The sequence below is a fragment of the Idiotropiscis lumnitzeri genome, chromosome 9, assembly GCF_059441095.1.
Source record: "Idiotropiscis lumnitzeri isolate Australia: NSW breed Sydney's pygmy pipehorse chromosome 9, RoL_Ilum_1.0, whole genome shotgun sequence".
In the NCBI taxonomy this organism is placed as follows: domain Eukaryota; kingdom Metazoa; phylum Chordata; class Actinopteri; order Syngnathiformes; family Syngnathidae; genus Idiotropiscis; species Idiotropiscis lumnitzeri.
Genome location: NC_142399.1, coordinates 2,221,626 through 2,232,214, shown reverse-complemented (window position 1 = coordinate 2,232,214; position 10,589 = coordinate 2,221,626). Strand labels below are relative to the sequence as shown.

Here is a 10,589-nt window from a genome sequence, read left to right as displayed (position 1 = left end):
CTGTGCGACTCACACAATGCTTCTTGGGCCAACTGTGGAATGGTACAAAAATCACATTTTGGGTTAATTATGTAAGCCAAGCCTAAATGCAGTAAAGTTGTGTATAAATGAGATCAATTATTACTAATATTAGTCATTGGGGTTACTTGGGTAATTAACAGCACGTGCAAAATGGGTTCGATTTAGTGTTTCTGGGATACAAATGATAACCATATTTCTCAAATTAACAAAAAATGAATGCAATGAAAATGTAGCGTTAATATGTATTTCAATGCACTAGTTGGACGCAGTGCTGGATGCTCTCTTCGCAGGCGTCGCTGTGACTTCATGCTCGCTCAGCTTCTTTTTTTTTCCTTTTAAAACAGCGCACGTCCAGTGGTGGCTCCTGGGTAAAAAGAATGGATACATCGCGATGAAGACGCGAAATCCCCGAGCAACAAATGCACAACTAACAAATGGGATATTGCAAATTTGCTCAGTGCACGCGCGTTTGCGACGGCAACGAGGACGAGAGGATGCTCGTGTCTCCAAATGGCTTTTAAATTGATTTTTTTTTTTTGCTCCGAAGCTGCGGTCTGTTCACGTACCACAGAGCTGGTTAGAAAACAACGATGATGGGTTGCGTTAAATAATTATGATCTGCGATGGCTTGACTAATAACGGTAAGGTTTACGTAGTCGAGCTATCAAGATTACAATACGTCCATTTTTATTTTATTTTACGTGTATGTGCATGCGGATGTTATTTCATTGTTCCGCTAATCAGCATGAAGTGAGATTTCTTTTCAGAGAGCAAACAATCCGTTTTTCTCTTCTAGGAGGCAGCAATGGTGGCACCTGCGTCCTCGTTTTCAGAGGAATAATGCTTGGCATTTTAACCGTGGGCGGCTAATAATATGATGAACAGCACGGAGACGCCATCGGAGCTGGCCGATGTGCCAAAGCAAGTGAATTTAAATGGCACGCAAACGTCACACAGCCCCCCAGTTTGGGCAGTGGTCCACACGGCCACCTTGACCTTTTGTTCCCTCCTCCTCGTCTTCATCTTCTGCCTGGGCTCCTATGGTAACCTGGTGGTGTTCCTGTCGTTCTTTGACCCGGCCTTTCGCAAGTTCCGCACCAACTTTGACTTTATGATCCTCAACCTGTCCTTCTGTGATTTGTTTATTTGCTGTGTGACGGCCCCAATGTTTGCGTTGGTACTTTACCTGGATGCGAGTGGCGTAGACGGTGTGTCCAAGAGCTTCTGCTTCGCCTTCCACCTGACCAGCTCGGGCTTCATCATCATGTCGCTGGAGACGGTGGCAGTCATCGCCCTGCACCGGCTGCGCATGGTGCTAGGCCAGCAGCCCAACCGGACCGCTTCGTTCCCCTGCACTCTGGCCCTCACCGCCCTGCTGTGGACGTCCAGCTTCACCATGGCGGCCTTGCTCACCATGCGGGCGTACCCACGCAGGGATGGACCCTGCTTGCCCCACTTTGGTCTAGGAGGGGGTCGGGCCCGGTTGGTGCTGTACGCGTACCTTGCTGACTTTGCTTTCTGCGTGGCCGTAGTGTCCCTGTCCTATCTGATGATTGCCCAGACGCTGAGGAAGAATGCGCAAGTGAGGAAGTGTCCCATTATCACCGTGGCGGCCACGTGCACTCCACCCCTGCCACCTCTGGCAGTCACGGGCTTTGAGGGGGTTCCGTGTGATGCTCAGGGTCCCTTGTACCGGAATCAGACGTATAACAAGTTACAAAATGTTCAGACGCACTCTTACGCCAACCGGGCCAAGCAACCGGTGGTGCCGGGGGCGGCCCAAGGCGCGACCTGTTGCCAGCTCGTCTCCACAGTCAACTTGGCCACCGCCAAGGACTCCAAAGCTGTTGTCACCTGTGTCGTCATCGTGTTCTCTGTGCTACTGTGCTGCCTGCCGATGGGAATCTCTTTGGCGCAGGACGTTTTGTCGCCGGAGAGCAGCTTCACACACTACCAGTTTGAACTGTGCGGCTTTGTCCTCATTTTCCTCAAGTCGGGCATCAATCCCTTTGTGTACTCGCGTAACAGCGCCGGCCTGCGCCGCCGCGTGCTCTGCTGCATGCATTGGGCCGCCCTGGGACTGCTGTGCTGCAAGCACAAGACTCGCTTGCACGCCATGGGCAAGGGCAGCCTGGAAGTCAACCGGAATAAATCCTCGCACCACGAGACCAACTCGGCATACGTGCTCTCGCCCAAGGCGCAGAGGAGGCTGGTGGACCAGGCATGCGGGCCGAGTCAGTCCAGAGACTGCGCGGCCAGTCCCAAGGGTGCGCAGAGGCCGCGCCCCGCCAGCACGTCGACGCCCATCAACACGCGTATCGAACCCTATTACAGTATATACAACAGCAGTCCCTCTGCCGGACCCAGCTCGCCCACTAGCCTTCAGCCTGCCGGCTCGCAGACGTTCGCCTTCGCTAAGGCCTATGTGGCCATGCACTACCACACTCACCAAGACACCCTCCAGGACTTTGAGAGCACCTCTGTGCAGCAGATCCCCATCCCCTCTGTCTGAACCCGTTCAGAATCAGTGTCGTATTCTGCAGTAGGAGTACTCAAGGCTACAGTTGCGGGTGAAGAGGGACAGCAAAAAGATCTTGGGTTTGTATTTTCAGGCCTGCCAGGATGTTTAGTTGGGTTCTGTTTGGCTATTTCCTCCCATAATCCAAAAACATGTATATGTACAATGCAGTGGGTCGCATTTTTTTTTTTTTTTTATAGGTCGTATAATTTTCCCTGATCCTGACACACTTTTCCCTTAATAACTTAAATGTGACCTGTTATTGCAATTAATTGCTTGTATTCAAAGAGTTGGTTCTTATCCATCAAATGTAGAATTTTTCAACCAAGAACAGTGTTCCCTCATTTTTAACAGGTGATACGATTTGATGATAGCAATATAAGGTGTACTGTAATTGGAAAATGAACAATGTGCTGATTGATAACACAAGCACGAAAGTGTTTTTTTTTTTTTTTTTTCGTTTTTATTGAAATGTGATTTTGGAAATGGGATAATTCCACCCAACGGCGATGATTTGTGTGCAATCTATTCCCCAAAAATGTCTGAATTTTGTGTTTGGCGATGCGACCACTGCATGCACCATATGCACAGATCCATGCGGTATTTGACTGTAAGTGGACAGCTTGGTGATGAAGCGCAATCTCATCGAGGGAAAATGCAAAGCTTTTACTTTGATTACGGGGGCTCACACGTTTTGCTTCACATTCTGGGCTGAACGGGTGGGGGAGATGAGCCATGTTGTCAAGGTGACCAATGCAAATCTGAAATTAGGATTGTTGTTATTTCTACTACGACACCATGTATATTTGAAATAAATACTGTAGCGACCTTGTATATAGTACACACGTTCTATAGTTTCCTATTGTTTGGCGAGTCCGTGAAGGCAACAGGGGGGCAGATGTAGGAAGAGGAAGTCAGGCTGATTTTTACTACGCACCGGTTAGCGTTGTGTTGGTTGTCTTGGTGTGGTTACGGCCAACAGTAACCGTTTCTGTTATTAATTAAAGAGTTTGTTACTAGCTCGCCGTTTGGCCTGATTACATCTGCAACGCGACAATATATATCTAATAAAAAAACTACAGTACACTTTTACCTTTTTTTCCAGTCAGGTTATGAACCAGATCACCCAGAACAGATAAAAACACCCAGTTCACCGAAAACTAAATTGTTCCTAATGAACGAGCGTAAAATGATTGTTTCGGCACGTGCGCGTGTCAGGTGATCGGCAAACGCCACTAGCCAATGTGGTATATTTTGTCCTTGGAGTTTGGGTCCGTCTCAGAGGCAGCCCAGCATGGCTGGATTGGTGATGGAAAAGAACTTCTCTGACACAGCCATTTTGGTGAGAAAAAGATTCGATTCTGGCCACATGCTAATGTCAAAAGAAGTCTCCCCAAAAAGTTGTGTGTTTGTGCGAGCTGGACCCTTGTTGCAAATGCATTCTTTAGATTTCCCTGCAAAAGCCCCCTTGGGTGTTGCAGATGCGACTCTCGGCGCCACCCAGTCTACTAGTGACCACATTTAATGACTTCCGTAACCTGGAAGGTCACCAACCTGGCCAGAGACCTGGCCCATCATCATAAACAATGTTCAGACCTGTTTTCCCTCAGGGTTTATCTCTTTATATTGGAATAACAGCACATAGACAGGTTACTTCTAAGCGCTCCAGCCCCTTCATAGTTACATCAAGAGAATTGCTTCCAATATCTAATTTGAAAATACAAAACCTAACAAGTGATATTGAAAATAGATGTAAAAAAACTGTTGGACTTTTCGACTACTTAGTAATGTATCTATAAATTTCCCTGCTGTGTTGCACATGTGCTGCTAAAACCTCGGACTGGCGACTTTGGTGATTAATTTGTAAACCTCGTGCACACTTTTTAACCTAATAAATGTTTGGCAAGGAGTGTGGGTTTTCCACTGTTGGCAGTTTTATTTGCCGTTGGGTCGCGGAAACTTAATGTTGTTGTTGGTATTTTGTTTCTTTATATTTGTTTTTGTCAGAGAAGATTGAGCGTTGAAGATGCAATCATAAAATGGGGTAGGGTTGGCGGAGGTCAGGTCATGTGTGAGAAATAATTGTATACGTCACTTCAATATTAAATTCCGTTCTGCCTCAAATTTGCATTGCACAGTATTTCAGAACACGATTCGCTTTGCAAATATTAAGACAGGAGCAACAGCACCCCATGGCGGTTTAAAATGTTACTACATCGGTGCAGGAACGCCAGTTCCTGAACATAAGTGCAGAAGGAAGTGTTGTTCTGTCCAGGCCACCAAATTTGGTAATTTGATTTAATATTTGCATATCCGCTTATTTGAATGTGGAAAACAAGTCATTCAACAATATTCAGAACCCATCATGAAGTTACAAATACATTTTATTCAAACTTGCATTTGCCATTTCAAAACACTCACGGATGCATAAGTTACACTCACACTCCATAACACGAATAAAGCAATCTTCTCACTGTTGCGTAAAAATGTAAAGACTTCAAGTGCAAAGTTTCAACCCATCATTTGCAATATTTCTCACACGCACACACACACAATCATCATCTTATACATTATAAAATCCTTTAAGCAGAGATACAAAATTTAGACTTAGAAAGTCCCTATCTCCTCGAGTGATTTATTTAAGCTACAACCCAGCCGGGTGAGGCAGTGACGTGATTTGATCCACTGCTTTGATCAGGACGTCTGGATCGTCGCGACAGCTCCTCAGCAACCTCAAGATCGCCACAGTTTGAGTCTTTGTTGGTCTTAAGTCTTGCATCATGACCATTTGTCAGCCAGTCTCTTTTGCAATGCTTGACCACATGGGCTTCTCCTCCTTGTTCTCATCTTTGGGCCGTTTAGCTGGAGATGGACAAAAGTCCGTGTTCATCTGCCGAGTCAAGAATCCTGCAAATGACTGACGATTCAACCTGAGACAAGAAAATGATTTTAGAGAGTATACATCAATGGCCACAGGCACATACTGTTCTTTCTGCGGGAACGACGACAATAACTAGAGAAAGTAGGAGTAAGTTAGGGATGTGCCTTTATATGTACTTTTTCTTCTTGCTCTTAATCACAATGCATTTCCCCCGACAGACCTCAGTGCTGCCCGGCATGTTGCAGCACAAAGTGGTACTACAGTGCAGGCCTGCAAAGCTAAATTTAAACGGGCTAATTAATTGGTCTAACTAACATGGAAGTCGTATTTAAAAAAAAACAAAACAGCAATACTGTGGAGGAATACTGTTTAACTGCATGATGAGCACACTTACTCCGAGGACGTATTGGCAAGTCTGAGGTTCCAGCATATAGACCGTGACCGCATGGGGAGACTCGGAATCTTTACATCTGATTTGAAGAGCAAGAAGCGGGAGTCAGGCAGGAAACATCTGGTTCTTATTCAATCAACTACTAACTGTAACATTATTCACATACTTTAATTTGACAATGACTTGGCGGGGTTTTCCAGTCAGATCGCACACGTCGCCATGGCCGTAGAAATGGGAGACCAGCCTGCGGAAAGACGCTCGAAAGGTAAACATGGATAATAAGGTTTGGTTTTGATTGCAGCGCAGTGTGGAATGACTGCATACTTGACTTTCTGCACTCCACTGTCTTTTAGTTGGTAAGATCGAGCCACGTTCTTCTTGGACCACTCCACGTGCTCCTCGGCATTCCAGCTGCCAACGACCACAATGTTCTTGGCTTGCTCCTTATCCTGAAACACAAAAGCAATGCCAACTATTAGATGAAGGTGCTCAGAAGAAGAATATACAATTCACATATAAAGAGGGACCAGTTGCATCCTGATGTCACATATTTGGCCAAAGTAAGTGGTTTTCTCTGTATTTTACGATGTATTAATGTATTTCCTTTATTAAACTGTCTTCATCCTTCTATTTTTTGCATTACTTGTCCTCAATGGTTGCCAGCCAATTGCAGGGCACATTCAGACCTAAAGACAATTTAGAGAATTCAATTAACCTATGATGCGTGTTTTTGGATGTGGAAATCAAAATCAGCGTTCCCCAATAGACACTTGGGGCTAACAAAAGCAGGTCTCACCTCATGATACTGATGAACGTGTTTCCCATAACAGAATTCGTATTTCCACCATCCGACCCCCTGAAAAAATACGTCATGGTTCAACGTCTCGGTGTGCCGACGGAATCTCCTCCAGCTCAGCTAACAATGCCTCACCCCGTGCAAACAGTAGGAGCCGCTAAGGAACTCTTTGACGAGCTGCTCATCTGTCAGGCGTGAGATGTGAGTGGTGCCGACGGCCACCTGCGCCTGCCCGCCCACGGCGATGGGTTTGTGTGTGGAAGTGAAGGCCTCCTCTCTTGTAGGTGGAGCCTCCTCCTGTAACCATCGCACAAAGTGTATATCAACTTGGAAAGCACGTGAAAATGACATCACAGTTGCTCAGGGCTCAGGTAATGACCAATCACGGTTCAGTTTGCGAATGTCACATGACCAAAGTCAGAAAACAGGTGAGCTGAGGCCTGACCAACTGTGAAGTCATTTTCACTCAACAGCAAGTGGCAAAAGGGCCTCTCCCAGAGAAGGCTAAAAACAGGTCAATTTTGCATACTTAAAATTCTACACAATGTTCAGACTAGTGGGGTTGCACAGAAAATATTGTAATTAAAAAAAAAATGTAAGTCACGTTCTACACTAGAGGTGGCCAAGATACTTAACTTTTACCCAAGTATTACTTTCTGGTACGTCACACAAGACGGGCGAATAACCGACCTCTCTGTGCTCTGCAGTGGTGCTGAAAGGAGGTTTGAGCTGCTCCTCCTGCTCCTTATCCAGTTGGGCGAGTCGCTGAGGCCGCAGCGGCGAGCCAGCCAGCGCCTGGCACAAGATGGCGTTAACCGGGGACGACTTGAACCTGCACATCACATCACATAAAGTGGGAGGAGGGTCACGTTTAGTCGGCTGTACCTGTTGTCTTCGATGATGAACAGCAGTTTGCTGAGTTTCTACCTGTATTTGGGGTGCGCGCAGAGCAAGGGGGTGAGCACCACCACCTCATATTCGCAGGTGGTGACCTCAGCTATCGACATGATCTCATGTTTGGCCTCTGGGTGACAAACGTACAGCACGGATGTGGAGCGCGGCTCGTTCTGCTTCAGCACACAGGGTGTCCCGTTCCCCATCTCCAGTGAGTAATATGGAGTCAGCTGACCTTCTATGTTCTTCGACAGAACCTAGAAGAAAACACGCAAGATGTGTGTCATACTTACAGGGGCAAATGTAGTGCACTGATCAATTTGTGAAGCTTACTTCTGTTTCAGGTGTTGACTGAGCCGTGTCGATCTCTTCGACTTTCGCTAACAAGGAAACATATTGCTTTGTATTAGCAGAATACAACATAAATGATGCATCAATGAATAAGAATTCACACACAGCTCAGACCACTGCCAAGCCTTACAAAGTTAGAAAATATACAGCATAGGGAGAAGTGTTTCCCCCTTCAGGAAGTCAAATTAGCAGAACAATGAAGTGTACTAAAGGTTAGCACGTCTGCCTCATTGAATCTGTGACGTGTCTTAAAACAGCTGATCGGGTTGGGGAACCTTCAGAATAAGGCTCCCTGACCCGATGCAGTTTTATTTTTTTTTGTCTGAATAAAAGAAAACTTGAAACGTATTGAAAAAGAAGAAAGGATGAACGCCATAAATCTATGATCCAAATAGTATTTTCAGCATGTGTACAATAAGGATAAAAAATGATCCAGACTATTTTTCCATGTACTTTCCCTTTCAAAGACCGTTGGAGGATGAAAATAAAACATACCCATTTCTTTACTTTTTCTCATCCCAGCTAAATTTCCCAAGAAGTACTCCTGAACACTTATTTTCTGTGGATACACACATTATCAGTATTATCATCGCTATGCTCTCAAAGCAGTGGTAGATACAATACAATAAAACTTTTGTTTTTAGTTTTTTTTTTCTGAAAACACCAACCTGGCCCGTCTCCTTCTCTTCATGATACTGTCTTACATGTTTTCCGTGACATACTTCATACGTCCAGTAGGATTCAATCTGCCAGCCAGTGAAGAAAAAGGCTAGTTACACTCCACCAATCTAGCGCATTCTCTGCTGGTGTAACCAGACACAAGCAAATGTGAGAGGATGACTGAGATTACTCTGTATGAGCAGCTGCTTCGTTTGAACAGAGGCTCCAAAAGTTCGGATGGATTTGGCCCACTGTATTCCTTGTCATCATCCTGAGATCAGTAAAGAAAAATGATTAATATTGAACATGCATGCACACTCTGCTAGTATATGGTCAAATGAAATAGCATCTGGATTATTATTTTGACAAGTATTGCACGTTAAAGCTAAATAAAAATTGTACCGACATAAATGTCAGTTGAAAACAGTTCTAAAACACGAAATTAAAATGCATGGTACTTAAGTTAAGTTCAAGTGAACTGTACATAACAAATGTAGCCTGCTGCTGTTAAAAAACAAATCTTTACGTCAATAAAACATTACCGTGCACAGTGTGTAATTATTCTGGACTGTAAGAAGATTTTGCAATAAATGACTGTTGTCAGCTAAGGGAGGTTTCATCCCAGGAAAATAAATTAAATGCAACAATTACCTCTTCTCCAGATGTCAGTGAAGGTAGGAGGCATTTGTACTTCTCTTTCTCCACGGTGGTCATAATGACAAAGTTGTCTTCCTTGTAAAATGCACCCGAAGTTGGCTGCAATACACAGATAGATCTCTTGTCAAAATACTTTGTTCATGTGAACAAAAACGCTTAAAAAAACGGATGCATACCAGCGTGAATTCGGCCCCAGGCCAGGTAATTTTAAAAGGAATTTCATCTGTGAAGGAGGGATGGCCGCCCCCTTGTGCTAAGACTCCGACGTAGAGCTCCACAAATCCACCGAGCATCACCAACATAAGCCCAGATTTCATCTCCCTGTCCGGCCGCTGAGCGCCAACTGGCCGCTGCTCATGTACAACTCCCGCTTGTTCCTCACACTGACCGTAACCTTCGAGGCCAATTCAGAACTGCTCCAAAAAGATCCGGGATGATATCCGTTTGGGAATTACTTTCAATATTCGTAATGTCAACACAGTAGCAAAATACAGGAAGTGAGCTGTTCACTTGCCACGTCCTTTTCCGGTTACGTTTTGTTCGTGTTGAAATAAAACCAGCAACACCTGGTGGTAGCATTCCGCCAACACACTCAACTCAAGTCAAACACGTTTATTGTTCCCCTCGAGCGGTAAAAGGGGACAAGAAATCACACAGAAATCAAACAAATTTAAAGAAAAAAAAGAAAAAACAGTTGCAGTGGACGTTGGAATGCATTACTTGAATAAATGCTTACGACTTTAAACACGTATTGCCTAAGCCCCTTGTTAAAAATATCCATAAATTAAAAATAGGATAACCAACACGTTATGAATGTCGTTGCTGCGTCAATAACACCCCCCCCCCATTAATGGGATAATGAATGATCACGTTTGTTTTAGACGTTATAGAGGTGTTACATCAACGTTTATTATTGTTCGTCAGTTGATGTCAGGGGTGTTTAAAACAAATACGTCACTAATACTACTGCGCTCGTCATCACCATCATCATCATCGTAATTCTCATTAATACATAAATAAATGTAACTTCCCTCATCTGATTTTATGGATAGATTTATGTAGGGTGTCCAGGCGTGTATATAGTCTGTTCCCCTTAGGTATGCCTTAGTTTGTGTTCGTCCCTCAAAATGTCACAGTTGAACCGCTTGTAAAATTAAAGCGCATTCAATATATTTTGGTGACGAGTGTATTGGGCGTCTCGACTATATCATTTTATGTTTCACCTGATGGTGGCGCTGTTGGTATGGGAATGAGCCTCCTGTGAGTGGGACGTGATGAGAAAACTGTCTGTGATACAAAGAGAGGATGAGAAGGAGGGCATTTCGGACTATAGCAGAGAATTCAAGCAAGACGAACGTCCCACAAAATCTTTCTAACACACCCACGTTCCCCTCATAGCTCTGACTCACCTTTGTCCATA

The 10,589-nt window shown here is 44.7% G+C and overlaps 2 protein-coding genes across 2 annotated transcripts; one reads left to right on the top strand and one right to left on the bottom strand.

Moving 5' to 3' along the window:
• Positions 1 to 79: 79 nt before the first annotated feature.
• Positions 80 to 3,623, top strand: gpr75 (G protein-coupled receptor 75). Its single transcript, XM_088304480.1, has 2 exons — positions 80 to 662; positions 818 to 3,623. The coding sequence occupies exon 2, from the start codon at positions 896 to 898 to the stop codon at positions 2,531 to 2,533; it is 1,638 nt and encodes a 545-aa protein (XP_088160606.1). The 5' UTR covers positions 80 to 662; positions 818 to 895; the 3' UTR covers positions 2,534 to 3,623.
• Positions 3,624 to 4,905: 1,282 nt separating this feature from the next.
• erlec1 (endoplasmic reticulum lectin 1) lies at positions 4,906 to 9,678 on the bottom strand. Its single transcript, XM_088303923.1, has 14 exons — positions 9,346 to 9,678; positions 9,164 to 9,268; positions 8,703 to 8,783; positions 8,521 to 8,598; positions 8,348 to 8,411; positions 7,835 to 7,881; positions 7,535 to 7,758; positions 7,298 to 7,439; positions 6,743 to 6,904; positions 6,608 to 6,667; positions 6,136 to 6,260; positions 5,978 to 6,055; positions 5,815 to 5,890; positions 4,906 to 5,469 (listed from the first exon to the last, which is right to left on the bottom strand). Exons 1-14 carry the CDS (start codon positions 9,484 to 9,486, stop codon positions 5,398 to 5,400), a joined length of 1,455 nt encoding a protein of 484 aa, XP_088160049.1. The 5' UTR covers positions 9,487 to 9,678; the 3' UTR covers positions 4,906 to 5,397.
• Between the last annotated feature and the right edge of the window lie 911 nt (positions 9,679 to 10,589).

Bases quoted from the DNA above. Each gene is read 5' to 3' on its own strand.
- erlec1 (XM_088303923.1), bottom strand. From the start codon at position 9,486: ATGAAATCTGGGCTTATGTTGGTGATGCTCGGTGGATTTGTGGAGCTC. The intron at 7,759-7,834 runs GTAAGCTTCACA...GTTTTCTTCTAG, and splicing joins AGTCAACACCTGAAACAGAA to GTTCTGTCGAAGAACATAGA. The intron at 5,891-5,977 runs GTATGTGAATAA...TCTTCAAATCAG, and splicing joins CAAGTCATTGTCAAATTAAA to ATGTAAAGATTCCGAGTCTC.
- gpr75 (XM_088304480.1), top strand. From the start codon at position 896: ATGATGAACAGCACGGAGACGCCATCGGAGCTGGCCGATGTGCCAAAG.